At 41.6% G+C, this 19,688-nt stretch overlaps 1 protein-coding gene across 6 annotated transcripts in view; it reads left to right on the top strand.

Annotated features, from left to right (window-relative positions):
- Nucleotides 1-19,688, top strand: part of NBEA (neurobeachin) — a 359,299-nt gene that overhangs the window by 97,526 nt on the left and 242,085 nt on the right. For all 6 annotated transcript variants that reach the window (XM_053386038.1, XM_053386039.1, XM_053386041.1 and 3 more), the window contains 2 exons: nucleotides 13,450-13,888; nucleotides 18,426-18,580. In XM_053386038.1, coding sequence (XP_053242013.1) covers nucleotides 13,450-13,888; nucleotides 18,426-18,580 — 594 coding nt within the window. The remainder of the gene's footprint in view (nucleotides 1-13,449; nucleotides 13,889-18,425; nucleotides 18,581-19,688) is intronic.

Raw genomic sequence — 19,688 nt, forward strand, 5'->3', positions numbered from 1 at the left:
TATTATCAAAATCACAGGCCCTAGACTGAGGGCCGAGTTGAGATAATCTTGACAGTTCCACATTCTATCCATGTACCTTATGAATAGAGCATACAGACAGCTAGCGGTCCATGTAGATCAGTTTGAGGACATCTGACCTAATGGATTACTACTAAGTGTAAGCAGCTACATTAGATAATGAATTAAGTAGTGTGTAGAATCTTAGATTAGATGGCTGATCATGGGTAATCAAAGTCAGTAAAGGCTGGTCTTGCTGCTTTTGGGAATTGTTCTTTCTTAAATGAGGGCATCTTTCCATTACCCTTAATGGAGACAGCAGTTAGATTCCTTTTAAAAGCATTTGTATCAATAAATATCCCAGGTAGTGAACAAAAACCCAAGAATAAAACATGTCAAACCACCAAATATATTGCAAAATTAAGGCTAAATCTCAAGCATTAAAAAGTACATAAACAGCAGCAAAATAATTTATACCATTGATTTGCAGCAGATTTGCTACATATCCAGCCGCACATATTGGCATTGTTTTATCTCCCATGCTGTGATTTTATGATGTGGTTACTGTATAAGTGCAGCTATTCTTGAATGACTCATCATTTTTCAGCAGTGCCAATCTGACTTCTTTGCTGCTTTGGGGACAGAAATTACTTTAGCAGCCTTGCTGGACATTGTATGCCTAGGGATTAATTTAGAAGATTTGACCCCATTGATCTTGTCAGAGCTTGTAGGGCAGCGGCTGAAGAAGGAACAAAAAGGGTTTTCTTGTGTGAGTTTCTTGTGGCTGATTAGCTGCTTTCTCTGTGCAAAGGTCAGAGGGGGCAGGGCTTCTGTTGAGGTAGGGGATTAGCTGTGGGAGGAGCTTGTCAGAGCTTGTAGGGCAGCGGCTGAAGAAGGAACAAAAAGGGTTTTCTTGTGTGAGTTTCTTGTGGCTGATTAGCTGCTTTCTCTGTGCAAAGGTCAGAGGGGGCAGGGCTTCTGTTGAGGTAGGGGATTAGCTGTGGGAGGAGCTTGTCAGAGCTTGTAGGGCAGCGGCTGAAGAAGGAACAAAAAGGGTTTTCTTGTGTGAGTTTCTTGTGGCTGATTAGCTGCTTTCTCTGTGCAAAGGTCAGAGGGGGCAGGGCTTCTGTTGAGGTAGGGGATTAGCTGTGGGAGGAGCTTGTCAGAGCTTGTAGGGCAGCTCCATCTTTTAGATTTAGGGGAGCTAGTCTCAAACGTTTGTTGGGGGAGATATAGGTTTATTTGGGGGGATTTATTTGTCCTGTCTTCACGCTTTTTATGATGGAGGATCGCTGTAGTCACCCCCAACGACACCTTCTCAAGATGGAGGGTGAGGGAACAGCTGCAGTCGCCTGTGGTTCCTGCGCAATGTTTGCCATCTTGCCAAAGGTTGCAGGCAGCTTTACCTGCAGCAATTGCATGTTGATTGCCCTCTTAAAAGACAAAGTCCAGCAACTGGAGGAACGTGTAGCTACGCTCCAAAGAATTAGAGAGCTGGAGCTCTTCTTGGAAGCAACAGAGCACACCGTCTCCACCAAGGAGGAGACAGGGGACTCCCCTGAGAAGGAGGCTAGTTCACCAACACAGGAGCCAGATATATGGAGAAACGTGACTCAAAGAAGTAGGAGGCCCAGGGTTCGCTCTGATTGTTTAGAAATACGCAATCGCTTTGAGGTCCTTTCCCCTAGCATGGAAGACGAAGAGCAGACTCCATTTGAGGATAGATAGATAGATAGATAGATAGATTCTTTATTGTCATTACACACGTGCAACATTGCACAAGTGCAACGAAATTGGATGCCATCCCTTAAAAACAACAAAAGCAAAACAACAACAACAACCAACAAACCACATTCCAGCCACACCCACACCCATCAATCTCCCAGGTCACACTATCGAGTTACAGCATTCAAAAGGGCCACAGCTCTCGGGTAAAAACTGTTTTTCAGTCTATTTGTCCTTGACTTGATGTTTCTATATCTCCTGCCAGAAGGCAGTAGTGCAAACAGACTGTATCCCGGGTGAGATGAATCCTGCAGGATGTTGTTTGCTTTCCTAAGACAACGGGAACCGTACAATTCTTCCAAAGATGGGAGAGGTTGACCAATAATCCTTTGTGCTGTGGTTATGACCTTCTGGAGCACCTTCCTCTCCCTAGCTGTACAACTGGAGAACCAAGCACAAATACAGTATGTAAGAATGCTCTCTATGGAGCCTCGGTAGAAGGACACCAGCAGTCTCTCACTCAGATTGTTCTTCTTTAAAAGTCTGAGGAAATAAATTCTCTGCTGGGCCTTCTTCACCAGAGCAGTGGTATTTGCGCTCCAAGTCATGCCCTGATCGATAGTTACTCCCAAAAACCTGAATTCCGCCACCCTCTCCACCCGTTCCCCATTGATATGCAAGGGCTGAATGTCCGCCTTTTTTTCCCTGTAATCCACCACTAATTCCTTGGTCTTAGCCGTATTAAGAGCCAGATTGTTCTCTCCACACCAAACACAGAGCCGCTCCACCTCGTCCCGATAGGCGGACTCATCCCCTCCTGAAATGAGCCCTACCACCGTAGTGTCATCAGCAAACTTGATGATTTTGTTGCTGGAATAGGTGGCTGTACAGTCATACGTATAGAGAGCATAGAGCAGGGGACTCAACACACAACCCTGTGGTGAGCCGGTGTTAAGGCTAAGGGCTGTGGACATATGTGACCCTACTCTAACCCTCTGAGAACGTTCTGACAAAAAATCCAAAACCCAGAGACAGGTGGAGTTGGAGAGTCCAATCGCCTCTAGCTTGGACACCAGTCTATGGGGGAGGATAGTGTTAAAAGCTGAGCTAAAGTCCACAAACAGCAGCCTCACATAACTCCCCGGCTGCTCCAGATGGGACAGAGCAGCATGGAGAGTGGTGGTGATAGCGTCCTCTGTGGATCTATTTGCCCTGTATCTCTCCCTCATTACAGTCGATCAGGTATATGAAGACGAGCAGCAAAGGCAGTCTTCAGGGAATGTGCAGGCGACCTTGGAACGGACAGCTCACGGAAGAACCCCGACCAGACCTAAGAGGAGGCGTGTAGTGGTGATAGGGGATTCCCTACTGAGGGGAACAGAAGCAGTGATCTGTGGGCCTGACAAGATGTCTCGGGAAGTGTGCTGTCTCCCCGGGGCTAAGATCCAAGATGTAACTGAACGACTGCAAGGAATCATAAAACCCACTGACAAATACCCCTTCCTCTTGGTTCATGTGGGAACCAATGACACTGCAAGCAATAGCCTCCAGAAGATCAAAAGAGATTACGAGGCTCTGGGCAGGAAATTGAAGCAATTAAATGCACAAATTGTCATCTCATCTGTCCTCCCAGTTGAACGACGTGGCCCAGGGAGAGAGGGAAAAATAGTGGAAGTGAACAACTGGCTTCGCAAATGGTGTAAACAGGAACGGTTTGGATTCTTAGATCACGGAATGCAGTTTCTTGAAGATGGACTTCTGGCAAGCGATGGGCTGCACCTCACAACGGTTGGTAGGAATGTTTTTGCAAAAAATCTCAGAAACCTCATCAGGAGGGCTTTAAACTGACTAATGTGGGGGAGGGAGACAGTGCTCCTGAAGGTAGGAGTCTATCAATTGATGAAGATGATCATCCAAATGTCATAGACCGAATGGAGCAAACAGCACGCAGACCTAGTGGTGGGAGGAAAAAATCCTTAAATAAGAGACACGGGGGAATGATTAATGGACTTCAATGTCTGTACACTAATGCGCAAAGTATGGGAAATAAACAAGATGAGCTTGAGCTCTTGGTACAGCAAACTAAATATGACATAATAGGCATCACTGAAACCTGGTGGGATAAGTCCCACGATTGGAATGTAATAATGGAGGGATACAATCTATTTCAGAGAAACAGACCAGACAAGAAAGGAGGAGGAGTGGCGTTATATGTCAGGGATGTGTATACCTGTGAAGAGATCCAAGATTTAGAACCTCAAAGCCAAAGTGAGAGCATTTGGGTCAAAATTAAGGGAGAGAAGAATAACAGTGACCTCATTGTGGGAGTTTACTATAGATCCCCAAGCCAAACGGAGGACATAGATGATGCCTTCCTGGAACAGATGGCCAAGCATGCAAAAGGAAGGGAGATAGTAGTAATGGGGGACTTCAATTACCCGGATATTTGTTGGATGTCAAACTCAGCCAAGAGCATAAGGTCAAACAGATTCCTCACTGGCCTTGCAGACAACTTCATTGTCCAGAAAGTGGGAGAAGCTACAAGAGGAACAGCCATTTTAGATCTGGTCCTAACCAATGTTGATGACCTGGTTAGTGGGGTAGAAGTGGAAGGATCATTAGGCGCGAGTGATCATGCTCTTCTGAAGTTTACTATACAGCGGAAAGGAGCAGCCAAGCATACTAGGACTCAATTTCTCGACTTTAAGAAAGCCGACTTCATAAAACTTAGGGAAGTGCTGGGTGAGATCCCATGGACAGTAATACTAAAAGGAAAGGGAGTTCATGATGGCTGGGAGTTTGTTAAGAGGGAGATAGTAAAAGCACAACTTCAGGCAATACCAATGAGACGGAAACATGGAAGGTGCCTAAAGAAGCCAGGGTGGCTATCTAAAGAACTTTTAACTGAGTTAAGATTAAAAAAGGATGTGTACAAAAAATGGAAAAGGGGGGAAACCACCAAAGAGGAATTCAAACAAATAGCCAGCACGTGTAGACACAAAGTCAGAAAAGCTAAAGCACAGAATGAACTCAGGCTTGCTAGAGAGGTTAAAAGCAACAAAAAAGGCTTTTATGGGTATGTTCGTAGCAAAAGGAAGAACAAAGAAACAGTGGGGTCACTCAGAGGAGAAGATGGTGAAATGCAAACAGGGGACACAGAAAGGGCTGAACTCCTCAATGCCTTCTTTGCCTCAGTCTTCTCCGATAAAGAAAACAATGCCCGACCTGAAGAATTTGGAGCAAATGATTCAGCAGAGGAAACACAGCCCAGAATAACTAAGGAGATAGTACAAGAATACTTGGCTAGTCTAGATGTATTCAAGTCTCCAGGGCCAGATGAACTGCATCCAAGAGTATTAAAAGAACTGGCAGATGTGATTTCAGAACCACTGGCAGTCATCTTTGAGAATTCCTGGAGAACAGGCGAAGTCCCGGCAGACTGGAGGAGGGCAAATGTTGTCCCTATTTTCAAAAAGGGGAAAAGAGAGGACCCAAATAATTACCGCCCAGTCAGTCTGACATCAATACCAGGGAAGATTCTGGAGCAGATCATTAAGCAAACAGTCTGTGAGCACCTGGAAAGGAATGCTGTGATCACCAATAGTCAGCATGGATTTCTGAAAAATAAGTCATGTCAGACTAACCTGATCTCGTTTTTTGACAGAATTACAAGCCTGGTAGATGAAGGGAACGCAGTGGATGTAGCCTACCTTGATTTCAGCAAGGCATTTGACAAGGTGCCCCATGATATTCTTGTAAAGAAGCTGGTAAAATGCGGTCTTGACTATGCTACCACTCAGTGGATTTGTAACTGGCTGACTGACCGAACCCAAAGGGTGCTCATCAATGGTTCCTCTTCATCCTGGAGAAGAGTGACTAGTGGGGTGCCACAGGGTTCTGTCTTGGGCCCGGTCTTATTCAACATCTTTATCAACGACTTGGATGATGGACTCAAGGGCATCCTGATCAAATTTGCAGATGACACCAAACTGGGAGGGGTGGCTAACACCCCAGAGGACAGGAACACACTTCAAAACGACCTTGACAGATTAGAGAACTGGGCCAAAACAAACAAGATGAATTTTAACAGGGAGAAATGTAAAGTATTGCACTTGGGCAAAAAAAATGAGAGGCACAAATACAAGATGGGTGACACCTGGCTTGAGAGCACTACATGTGAAAAGGATCTAGGAGTCTTGGTTGACCACAAACTTGACATGAGCCAACAGTGTGACGCGGCAGCTAAAAAAGCCAATGCAATTCTGGGCTGCATCAATAGGAGTATAGCATCTAGATCAAGGGAAGTAATAGTGCCACTGTATTCTGCTCTGGTCAGACCTCACCTGGAGTACTGTGTCCAGTTCTGGGCACCACAGTTCAAGAAGGACATTGACAAACTGGAACGTGTCCAGAGGAGGGCAACCAAAATGGTCAAAGGCCTGGAAACGATGCCTTATGAGGAACGGCTAAGGGAGCTGGGCATGTTTAGCCTGGAGAAGAGGAGGTTAAGGGGTGATATGATAGCCATGTTCAAATATATAAAAGGATGTCACATAGAGGAGGGAGAAAGGTTGTTTTCTGCTGCTCCAGAGAAGCGGACACGGAGCAATGGATCCAAACTACAAGAAAGAAGATTCCACCTAAACATTAGGAAGAACTTCCTGACAGTAAGAGCTGTTCGACAGTGGAATTTGCTGCCAAGGAGTGTGGTGGAGTCTCCTTCTTTGGAGGTCTTTAAGCAGAGGCTTGACAACCATATGTCAGGAGTGCTCTGATGGTGTTTCCTGCTTGGCAGGGGGTTGGACTCGATGGCCCTTGTGGTCTCTTCCAACTCTATGATTCTATGATTCTATGATTCTATCTTCATGGACTTCTTAGTGGCTTTCCACACGGTAGCCTGCCAACTTCTGCTACTTCTGCTGCAGTATTTGGTAGGAATATGAAGGACAGCACTTGTTAAAATCTTTTTTGATAGACCCTTACAAGAGTTGTTAGTTTCATTGGCAGAAAAATGCTTTGGGTCTGGATTTCCTAAGAATCAGTCATTGGCTACCACTGGATTAACCATTATTCTTGCATGCGTAAAAGCTAAGCAATCAGTCAATAAGGTTTATTGTTGCTAAATTAGGAATTTGCACTGGTTCCAGAATGAGTCTCTGTGCTATTTAATTTCATTTTAACCTAGTTGAATGTAACTTTAATAGCCAATGCTGCACCTGCTACTACAACTTTAATTTTATTTACCTGAAAGTTAGTCCAATTAGACACACTGGAACTTTCTTCCAGAAAAAAATATGTTTAGGATTGGCCTGCCAGAGTGCCAGTGGTGGTCCTTCTGTGATGGTATGACCTTAACAGCAGAAGTGTGAGTCAGGCTAATTCCCTGTTCTAGTTATAAGACTAATAGTAATGTACTATCAAAACCCTCATTAAATGTTTGCCATTATCATTCTTCTATTGTTGTATCGTCATTGTGAATGTTCTGGTGAATTTGACGTTAATTTCACTTAGAACTTGTTTTTGTGTGTGATGATTGAAATAAACTCATCCTTGTAATCTTGCACTCCCATCTTTTGGTCAAGGCTCATAACTCCTTAATAAGACGTATAAATTTTACAGAAGATTCTAAGGAAAGCTTTAATTGAAAATGTATTTTAAGTGACTAAACTATAAAAGTTTGCAATTGCTATGCAATCGCTATTGCAACTTACTTTACTATTTTTGCATGCTAAGGAATAGGGGTGCATATCTTACTACTCAGCCCCAAAACAGTGATGGCTTGCATGCATTCCAGTTGAGGCTTGGAAAGCTTTAAACTCTATTTATTTGATTTGAGTTATCAGAGCAATTTTGGAGTGCGCTCACAAAGGAACATTCACTGTTGCTTCTGCCTTTTCCTGCCCAAGGCCTAAATACTTGCTTTGGGGCAGAGGAAGGAGGAAGGCACTATTGTGTCCTACAACTGCACATTTTCCTACCAGACTGAACTAGCTCTACTGGAAACATGCTACAAATATCATTTCCACCAGGGATAAAACTCTTGGATGGACTTTTTATTCAGTAGGCTTGAGGAAAACCCTTCCAGGATCCTCTCCTTAACGGTAATTCCAGCAGGAAAAGACACTCTTGTTGGGACCTAGAGGATGCTTACCACCTCCTGCCAATGATTAAGATAATTTCTGGTCATTGGGATAGAGAAAATGGGAGGCAGCTCATAGGATCAAGGTGAACATGGCCCTGCTTGAAGCAGTCTGGGAGTAGGGCTGTGCTTATCTTAATTCGGGTTGCAAGCATTCAAGCTGGGATATGATCCTGTCTTCTGCTGGCATAGATTTTCTGGGGAGGCCAGATTGATGCTGGGGCACTTGTTGATATGGCAGGGGTCACGTCCTGAAGAGCAGGAACAAGGCAAGGTGGTAGTTTAGTCAAGTCTTCTGTTGCAGTCCTACCCAATAGTCCAATAATCCAGTTGAATCCAGTGGTCAATGCTGCCAGATACCAACTAGAGTGGCAGGGTGGATGACAGCTTGTCATAGAAAGCTCACAGAAGCTAGTGCTCTCTAGGACTTGAGAAGAGCTGTCTTTTGAGGGGCCATTGCCCTATTCTGTAATTGCTGGCTCCTATAGCAATGATGGATGGAGGCTCGTAACATTATACAGGAGGCAGCAACGAAAACCATCCCAATGAAAAGGAAATGCAAGAAAGCAAAGTGGCTTTCCAACGAGTCCTTACAAATAGCAGGGGAGAGAAGGCAAGCAAAACACGAGGGAGATAGTCAAAGATACAGGAAATTGAATGCAGATTTCCAAAAAATAGCAAGGAGAGACAAGAAGGCCTTCTTAAACGAGCAATGCAAAGAAATAGAGGAAAACAATAGAATGGGGAAAACCTGAAATCTGTTCAAGAAAATTAACATTTCGTACAAAGATTACCATAATAAAGGACAAAAGTGGTAAGGACCTAACAGAAGCAGAAGACGTCAAGAAGAGGTGGCAAGAATACACAGAGGAATTATACCAGAAAGATATGGATGTATTGTACACCCCAGGTAGTGTGGTTGCTGACCTTGAGCCAGACATCCTGCAGAGTGAAGTCAAATGGGCCTTAGAAAGCACTGCTAATGACAAGGCCAGTGGAAGTGATGATATTCCAGCTGAACTATTTAAAATTTCAAAAGATGATGCTGTTAAGGTGCTACACTCAATATGCCAGCAAGTTTGGAAAACTCAGCAGTGGCCAGAGGATTGGAGAAGATCAGTCTACATCCCAATCCCAAAGAAGAGCAGTGCCAAAGAATGCTCCAACTACCGCACAATTGCACTCATTTCACACGCTAGGAAGGTTATGCTGAAAATTCTACAAGGCAGGCTTAAGCAGTATGTGGACCGATAACTCCCAGAAGTGCAAGCTGGATTTTGAAGGGACAGAGGAACCAGAGACCAAATTGCAAACATGCGCTGGATTATGGAGAAAGGTAGAGAGTTCCAGAAAGACATCTACTTCTGCTTCATTGACTATGCAAAAGCCTTTGACTGTGTCGACCACAGTTCTTAAAGAAATGGTAGTGCCTGATCACCTCATCTGCCTTCTGAGAAATCTCTATGTGGGACAAGAAGCTACAGTTAGAACTGGGTATGGAACAACTGATTGGTTCAGAATTGGGAAAGGAGTAAGACAAGGCTGTATATTATCTCCCTGCTTATTTAACTTATATGCAGAATTCATCATGTGAAAGGCTGGGCTGGATAAATCCCAAACCGGAATTAAGATTGCCGGAAGAAATATCAACAACCTCAGATATGCAGATGACACAACCTTGATGGCAGAAAGTGAGGAGGAATTAAAGAACCTTTTAATGAGGGTGAAAGAGGAGTGCGTAAAATATGGTCTGAAGCTCAACATCAAAAAAACGAAGATCATGGCCACTGGTCCCATCACCTCCTGGCAAATAGAAGGGGAAGAAATGGAGGCAGTGAGAGATTTTACTTTCTTGGGCTCCATGATCACCGCAGATGGTGACAGCAGTCGCGAAATTAAAAGACACCTGCTTTTTGGGAGGAAAGCAATGACAAACATAGACAGCATCTTAAAAAGCAGAGACATCACCTTGCCAACAAAGGTCCATATAGTTAAAGCTATGGTTTTCCCAGTAGTGATGTATGGAAGTGAGAGCTGGACCATAAAGAAGGCTGATCGCCAAAGAATTGATGCTTTTGAATTATGGTGTTGGAGGAGACTCTTGAGAGTCCCATGGACTGCAAGAAGATCTAACCTAACCTCTCCATTCTTAAGGAAATCAGCCCTGAGTGCTTACTGGAAGGACAGATCGTGAAGCTGAGGCTCCAATACTTTGGCCACCTCATGAGAAGAGAAGACTCCCTGGAAAAGACCCTGATGTTGGGAAAGATGGAGGGCACAAGGAGAAGGGGACGACAGAGGACGAGATGGTTGGACAGTGTTCTCGAAGCTACGAACATGAGTCTGACCAAACTGTGGGAGGCAGTGGAAGACAGCAGTGCCTGGCGTGCTCTGGTCCATGGGGTCACAAAGAGTCGGACACGACTAAACGACTAAACAACAACAATAGTAATGATGTGGTGAGCGATGAATTGGACAGGTGTTATATGAGCTAGAGGAGTCTAATAAGGCCACATTCTTTGGCCTGCGTGGTCCGGGACTAGGGGAAATGGCTTTCCAGATGATAACTCTACCTCATCCGAGTCTACTGCTGAGCCAGACAAAGGATTGGAGCCTGTTTTTATTTTCTTTCATACAGAGAGATGGTTAGCTTCCAGCTTCGGATAAAATACCTATGTGTTGGATAAATCAAGTGAAATGATAGCTTCGTATCAACTCTTTTGAATTTATTCGTGTAGGCAAAAATAGATAAGCATGCTTCAAAAATCTCAGCAAATCAAGGCATGCTAAGAAAAGCACATAAGAAGCTATCTCATACTGAATCAGAATCTTAGTCCATCGATCTCAATAATGCCCACACTGACTGGCAGGGTGTCTCCAGGGTTTCAAGCAGACATCCCCAAGCCTACCTGCAGATGCCAGGTATTGAAACTGGTGTCCTCTGCATGCAAATCAGATGCTCTAGCACTGAGCCACAGCCCTTCACCAAAAGGATGAGGTCATCTCAGAAACCAATTTACATAACTAACGTCATTATTTTTTTGCATTGGTGTAATAAATGAACTCTGCAATTACAGTGAAAAATGGTAGGAAAGAGGCATCTGGCACCCAACTGTTTTCTTCCAGACAAGGTTAAAATTACCAGGCTTAGCATTTCTTCTTCCTTTGTCTACTGCTATGTCTTAATGCTACAGTAAACTGATGAGGATCGGTGAAAGCTTTGACAGCAGGTTTATAAATTATAACCTAAACACATGTAATTGGTTATCATTTTTGCTGCTGCCCCTCTTTAGTTTTCCTTCTACCTAAGTAGGTGTAAAAAGTGATAAAACTCAAAGATCAGAGGCACACGGTTTTATGAAAGAGAGAAAATTGGTGTTTAAGGATGGAATCTTAACAGAAAGGGGGGGAAAGGTTCTTTCTGAAATAAAAAATATGGTTGCTCTGGCATCCTGAGAAAGGTGAGAGGAGTGCCTGTGTGTGGCATGAGTACCTCTTCCGTTATGTGATGGTTTAGTCTGCTCAGGTGTTGCCTGTTAGCACTCATGCAGAGGTTCCAGTCTCTGTGGCAGCATACACCATTCTTTCACTAAAATGGGATAAAGGCTTGGGAAGATGGAGTTGCTATGTTCCCTTTCCTTTGACTTTTGAAGAAGATCAGAATTGGCCAGGGGAATTGGGGGGGGGGGGATGAGTGAATTTAAAAGGGTCAAAACATAGTAGCAAGTCCCTTTCTCCCTTTCCACAGCTGTTTTAGGTGCTTGAAAAGCACACAGGTGAAATATCTCATGCAATTACCTTACCAATACTCTGTTGCCAGAGATCTCCCCTTAAAATCATTTTAGGAGTACTCTATTGGAGTTATGAAGGTTAGTTGCTTAATTGGTTGCACTTTCTTTGCTTCAATTTGCTTAATTTGAGTTCTCTCTACCTCTCCCTCTCCCTTTCTTCTTCAGACTTCTTAATGTAAATATTTTTAAAAGGCCTTTGCAACAATGTAGTGTTATGATAGAGCAACTTTCCATAACTTTTTCCTAAGCTTGACTGAGGATTTCTGATATTTTGAAAAATTGTCGACATAAAACAATTGTTCTTAGTAGGGTCAAATGAGATGTAGTACAGTGGTTAAAGAGTGTGATGTGAAACCCTTAATGTAAATTTCACTTCAGCAATGCACCTTCTAGTTGGCCATCAGCAAGCAGCTTTTCTCTTGAGTGCAGTCTCCTGTCTACAGCATGAAGATGATAATATTGGCCTACCCGGACACGACTAAACAACAACAACAACAACAACAGGCCTGTTGCAAGCATTACTAAAATAATATATGTGCAGCTCTTTAAACTCACAGGGAAAGTACTATATAAATGCTGCTCCTCTTAATAAATATGTGTAGAGACAGCCTTTCACAAAATTGTCATAAATAAAATGGCCAGCTGTTTAGAAAGTAAATTATGATAATAGTTATTATTAATAAAAAAATGTACATTGAAGTTGTTTACATATTACAATAATGGGATGTAAGTATTGCACTGAAGAGTGGAAAAACCTGGGTTCAACTACTCATTCAGCCACAAATGTTACTGGTTGACTTTGATCCAGGTAAAATATCTTCGCCTCACAGGGTTGCTGTGAGGATGAGGAGAAACACCATGTATGCCACACTGATCTCTTTGGAGGGAGGGAGGATAGAAATGCAGTGAATTAAGCTGAAATGTTAGCTACTGAATATGTTTGCCAGTTTCAGGAAATAGGGCTCTTTGATTATGTTTGATTTTAAGCATTCTTAAAACTAAATGTGACTGAAATCAAATAAGTAATATTTACATTTGGGATATTTAGCTCTTAGTTTACATATAATCTACTTAGCAAACTATCTGGTTCATAATTTAGGCTGTCCTCAGTTATGGAGCGTCCTCATATCTTCGATTTCCTTGTGCAACTGTGGCTAGGATGGTAGGAAGCCATTTGGAATGTTTGGTATTCTTGAATCAGGACAGAATCTATATTTTTCACATAATTATGTAAAAAAATAGTTTGTCTTTTACCGTATGCTCAAAAAATGAAAATATAACAGTAGAGAATGATATTATTCCTAAGATCTAGAATTCCTGTTTCTGGAATGCTATAGATAATTTGAATTGGGAAATTGTTCAGTGGCTTCTTTTTGAAAGAGGAAGCAAGTACGCAGGTTGTAGCTACCTGGACTCTGAATTTGTTTCATTTATTTAGAGGTCAGAACTGTGTGTGCCAGGTAGGTGGCCTATCTTAAAACCCCATAACTACCTTGCTGCTCTCAAGTGTGGTGGAGGACAGTAACCTGTTACTAGTGTAAAACGAAGATTTAACTCTCATTCCAGTCAGCTTCTCTATGTAGGATTGTGGCACACCATCCTGTCTTTTACCTGAGGTACCAAAATGTCTTAGGCTGGCTCTGGAGTTCAGTTTCATAACAGGTTCATCACGGTGCGCCTCTTAGGTGTGCCTCTACCAGCACACCTAGAGTTTTGTCCTCTATTGATAAAAAGATTATTGATACAGGAATGCTAATTTTCAAGCTTAGTTTTTTTGAAAATAATTTTGTTTTGCAGAGACTCCTGCTGTATTTCCAGATAATATAAAAGAAAAAGAAACTCCGACACCAGTTGAAGATATTCAGCTGGAAAGCTCCATTCCTCATACTGATTCTGGAATTGGAGAGGAGCAAATGCCCAGTATCTTGAACGGGACAGACTTAGAAACAAGCACAGGTCCTGATGCTATGAGTGAACTATTGTCTACTTTGTCTTCTGAGGTGAAGAAATCTCAAGAAAGTTTAACAGAAAGCCCCAGTGAAATTCTGAAACCTGCATCCTCAATATCAAGTATCAGCCAAAGCAAGGGCATAAATGTCAAGGAAATATTGAAAAGTCTGGTGGCAGCCCCTGTTGAAATTGCAGAATGTGGGCCTGATCCTATTCCGTACCCTGATCCTGCACTAAAGAGAGAAGCTCAGCCTATTCTCCCAATGCAGTATCACTCCTTTGACAGGTATATGGCATGATTGATTCACTTACTAGGATATATTCATATTGGCACTTGAACGTATATATTGTCTGTAATATGTTGATAAAGACTGTGCAGTGAAAATACAGCTGGTTTACATCTATATGCACTGCCTTACTATAAACAGTCCCTATTGTTTATGGGAAAGGTATCTGGATTGAATTGTGTCTTTTAACAGCTAAGTCTAATTAGTAGTCAATGAACATATCTACTTTATAAAGCTATAATTTTCCTCAACATAAAACAAAGCTTTTCATCCTGAAATACAGAAGTGAAAGAAAAGAGCCAAAAAATACAAAGGCAAATTACCCAGTCTTCACAGTGTCAGCCACTTAATTTTTTCATAGTTGGCTTTGAGACCATTTGCATCGGGCAGTCTTTCAATCAGAACCTTATTCACTGGACCCTTACCACTTCACATGCGTCTGTTGTTAACTGTTATTGTAACGAGAAGGGGAGAAGGTGTAATTAAAACATGCACCTCCCAGAGTGGCTGGGGAAACAGTCATTTGGGTGGGGTACAAATAATAAAATTAGAAATATTATTATCATTTATAAACTTAAGGAAGTATACAGGAAACTTCAAACACTTGTTAAAATAGTCGTAATGCACTTGGAGAGAATTCATTATACATGTTGATCTGTATTTGCAAATCATGTGTTTTCTTTTTAAAGTTCATTGCTGTAGTTCCTACTGTGTATGGTATTGCCCAGTTCACACATCATGCTAAACCATAGTGGGTAACCTCTAATGTGTTCCACCATCCCCTGTTCAACAAACCAGGACTGAGCACATGGTTTCATAAACGTGTTTGACTCAGTTAACTAGAAACAGAATAAACTAGAGTGTCCCTAATTTGGTCATAATGGTAAACTGCAGTTTCCTCAAAACTGAAAGTGGAAGCTTTCAGTCTCCACATGTGTGATAGAGGAAATGAGGTTTGCTTACTACAGTTAGTTCCTACAATGCTAAAAAAAGGGGTTTGACATGACCATCTGTGTTGGTTTAACAAGAAATATGCTAAACTTATTTTTCCAAAACTATGCATGCAGCTACTGGCCACGGGCTTATTCAAGCCGCTTTGATATCACTAGAGCGTCTTAACAATCTCATTATTAGCATTCTAAACCACTATCTCTGCAGGATTGAGGTGGTTCTTGCAAATTTTCAAATCACCACAGGGATTTTTTTTTTTTTAGAGCATTAAAGTATCTAAATACCAGGTGTTTTTCCCTCCAGTTGCTTAGTTTAATAATAAACTGTAAAAAATAATAATGTTTAAATGTCCAAAATCACACAGAAATTAAGTGCTCATAATCATACAGAAATTATAACGAAAGGAATATGTTGAAGAAACAGAAGTGGTAGAATCTTAACAGTGCTGTCCTATGAAACATTATGAACATTATAATTCATTTTAAAGTACACAGAATTGGAAATGTAGAAGCAGAGAAACATGTTTCAGCGTATCTTACGGAATAGGTCTTCTGTGTAGTTAATGTATTCAGCAGTTCAAGTACTATCGAATGTAAATGATGAGGTGATATTGATGAAAGGAGGGATTGAGGTCTCGGGGGGCGCTGATGACGGATTGAACAGAAGCGCCCTTGCACTGCACGTAACTCAAGTCTGTCGTCTTCACTACTCAAAGCCATAATGGAAGGTGGCAGTCTGAAATGAGTTGCCACGGCAAAGAGTATTATTTTTGAAATGCTTTCACACAAATCACTAGGCCCTGCATACAACTTAGTTTCATGCTTTAATGTCATCAGGAGGCACAAATTGGTGTGTCTAATTGTTTGCCACCTGCCAGCAAAATGAGCTGCCAGCTAGCCAGACGGGTTTGATTGTCCGTCAGCCATTCAATAGATTGAGAGTGACAACATCAAAAATTTCACTTCAAACTCTGAAGCTTTGAGCAGCTTTTCAGAGACCTCTTCCCCACAAGTGCTTCTGGACAACTGCATTTTTCAATCAGTTTCAATATATTGTTGCCTTCTGCCTCATCTGTCTTAAGGTAGTTGTAATTACATTATGAGCTATATAAACAGATTTCTCTGGCTCTGGAGTCTGGACTCATCTTAAAATCACATCAAAATAATGTGTGGACCATATTTGTAGAAGCACAAGTTGCTCTAGACTTACAACTGTTCTAGAGTAAACATAATGAATTCTCTTTTTATATTTTTCTCTACATTATTAACAAATATGCATATACTATATATTGTCACAGTTACTAATTTTTTATAAAAAAACTTAGTGAGTTTACATACTTTTGTAAACCAAGAAATCTTTAATAAAAAAATACATTTAAAAAATCTTCTTTTTTTAGTCTTTGACAGAGAAGAGGTCTGGTATATTACTCAGCGTTGGCTATGTCTTGCTTGAAAGCATTCTGTTGTTAAAGTAACCTTTTTTAAAAAAAAATACAGAGATTGCAGATGTAAAAATATACTTGTAGATCATGAGCTAAAAGTACACACACCAGTGTGTTGTTGTTTCTTCCATAAACCCAGCACCAACGATTTCCAAGCTGCTTTTTAAACTTCAGTGAATTTAAGAAGCAGGTTGCCTAAAAGAGAACATAGCAACATGGAGCACGTGTTATTTGGAAGCAGTTTCCCTTCCACCCATTTTCCCACTAAACCTCCAAAGTGGTGTTTAAACTACAGGGATTTATTAACAGGAGAAGCAGGGGGAGAAACTGTTCATGGTGTTCATTTTAGTCTCTAGATTCTATAACTGCCTTTTGGGGGGGAAATGTTCATTCACAATTTAACTGGGAACTTCATGTAACTTTCACACATCTAATGTAAAAGCTAACTGCATTCAGAGTACTCAAAATACACTAATTCTGAAAATATTTGTGTTTTATGCAAGGTTTTCATTGCTCAAAGTACTAAATCTTTTGTTCTACATACATTCGTGACCACATATGTAATGAGCAAGCATATGAACTGTTTGCCTTTGGCCATTTAGCAATAGCATTTTAAACTCTAAAGCATTCACTAGCCTGCCTGAACATCTAAATAGGCTCTTTGGATTGTGGCCTTTGTGTGTTCAGGCCCTTGAAAGTATCATTTGCTCTAAAAGTGTGCTTTTTGTTGTATCTAAAAAAATTAAACGACTCAGTTTAAATACTACTTCTAATCTTAAATTTCTCTTTGCTGTATTTTGATTATTTTATACTTTGAAACTGAAACATGCACAGTAGGATATTCTGCCTGTTGCACAAATTCTTGTATTTTTTTTTAGCTTTATGTTATATTCGAAAGCACGTCAAAGTGCAAGTAGATAAATATGTACCGCTCCGGCGGGTGGTAAACGGCGTTTCCGTGCGCTGCTTTGGTTCGTCAGAAGCGGCTTAGTCATGCTGGGCACATGACCTGGAAGCTGTACGCCGGCTCCCTCGGCCAATAAAGCAAGATGAGCGCCGCAACCCCAGAGTTGGCCACGACTGGACCTAATGGTCAGGGGTCCCTTTACCTTTACCTTTATACTGCACAGTTGTCCTGAAATCTTTTATTTTGTCACTGATTTATATTTCCAACAAATGTTTACTCTAATACAGATAATCTAGTTCTCTTATTAGCTAGTGAAAATGAATCATCACTTGTGTGTGTGTGTTGTGTGATATTGAATATATTAAGATGGATGATGTGTCCTTACAGGAAAAGGGGTTGAACCTGGAGTCAGAAATTGTAGTGACTATACTAGGGATGAGCGACCTTTGGCCCAGGGTCCGAATGCAGCCCTCCAGAGTCCTCTATCTAGTCCTTGGACTTTCCCTAGGTTACATCCTCTTCATGGGCCACATGCCTCATGCTCCATGGCCAATGCTTTTTCCTGGCTGGAAGAATCCTTTGAACTTTGATAATGTCTCTTATTTGCCTAGTTGGTGGATAGATAGCTATGGATTTGGGTGGTTGGGCAGAGACCTCTGGCATGTGTGTGACTGGAATGTAACCTACTGTACACATCCATTGCTCTGGCTACTTTTGCTCCCAGAAAGTTGCCACAAGAGAATATATCCCTCAGGCTGAAAAGCATTCCCCACCCTTGCTCTTTAACAGGGCAGTCCAGCTTTCCATACCAAGTGGCCTGCAAGAGTACTTTGACACAGAACCTCCTGGCCACACACTTCATTGTGGGGTGAGGACCACGGCAAAAATTTGGAAAACCCCTCCAGCCTTCACACTGCTTTCCCAAAGCTGGGGAAGCTCTAACTTGACTTTGGGAAGAAGGCCGGAGAAGTCTAGGACCTATCAGGGGACCTCAAAAGCCTAGTGCCTTGCTTACCAAGCTTTGTAAAAGCGGTGTGAGGACTGGAGGGGGCACCAAATATTGTTGATGGCCGCCAAAAAAGGCCTTGGGGACCACATGTGACCCTTGGGCCGTGTGTTCGACTACTCTGTTCTAGAACATAAACATTAATTGGCCCTTTTCCACAAAGGGGATTGAGGGGGGATACAGTTGTCACAGTAACCTTTTCTGATTTTGTGTTTATTTCTTCCTCTGCAGGAGTGTTGTAGTGCCAGTGAAAAAACCTCCTCCTGGAAGCCTAGCTGTGACCACAGTTGGAACTGCCACAGCTGGAGGTGGACTCCCACCCAGTAGTACACCTAATATATTTGCTGCTACAGGAGCTACACCAAAAAGTATGATTAATACAACAGGTATTGTCCTTAGATATTTTTGTGAATCTTGTATTTTTCTTTCTGCTCATTTTTGTTGGTATAATTTTGGTATCTTTTTTGTGTTTGAAGTACTTCTGTAGTAAGTGCCTCTAAGCATTCTCACTCTCTAACCCTGCTCAGGCACAAGATTATCTCCAGCTGAACCATTTTGATAAGCAAACATACTGCATTTTACATTGGATCCATCTGATCTCCCAAAATTTTCTACACAATTTAGTCAATTGTAGAAAAAGGACAAAAATATTGTGGCTCACTGGAAACATTTAATTGTATTATAGTGTGCCGGTTGCCTGCAAATTTCTCTAAGAAGTCTCAGAGTCCTTGACTTTTTATTGATTTAGTGTAAGTCGTCTTGTGCTTGAATCTACCTGAATAGGCATTCATTAAAAAAATATGGGGGAGTTAATTGCTACCATTTCTCTCATTTCCCATTTGAAATATTTACTGGAATAACTATTCTGAAAATGTTGTTGTATGGGGTTTTCAGATGTTTAATAACATAATTGTTAATCAAGGGCCCTGTACACGTATTTCAATATAGCTGTGGATGATTGCTTGCTCTATGCTAGCTGCATTTGGGTAAATTATATCCTTTTCCTTCATGTCTTTTCATTTACCTTGTATGTATTATATGTCAGTTGCAAACATATGCCAACAATAATGTCCATAGTAATTTTAGCCTGTTCTAGGCAGCTTTTCTCAGTACATCCAGATGCTGCCCAGCTTATAATATTTCCTAGGGGGGTTTCTTTCCACCAGCACATAGCACTGAACAATTTACTGCAGAGTGAAGATTTCACTTTAGTCATTTAGGATGCAGTTCAAGTCACACTTTCCTGGTAGCAAGTTGTGTTGCTGTTGATTACAGCAGAATTTAAATTGCGTTAACATGCAAAGGATTGTACTGTTTGATACATTTTCTGTCCCCCAATTCCCCTTTTCTGCTTAGTTTTGTATGATACTGAAAATGTTTTGTAGGTTGTTTTTTTTAATGAGAAATCAGATTGTATTGCTGAGTTAGAGTAGTGAATTGTCATATGGGGATGACAATAGTTTAGACCTGGATTTTTAATTTTAATATTTAAAT

This window comes from Podarcis raffonei, chromosome 4, assembly GCF_027172205.1.
Source record: "Podarcis raffonei isolate rPodRaf1 chromosome 4, rPodRaf1.pri, whole genome shotgun sequence".
NCBI lineage: Eukaryota > Metazoa > Chordata > Lepidosauria > Squamata > Lacertidae > Podarcis > Podarcis raffonei.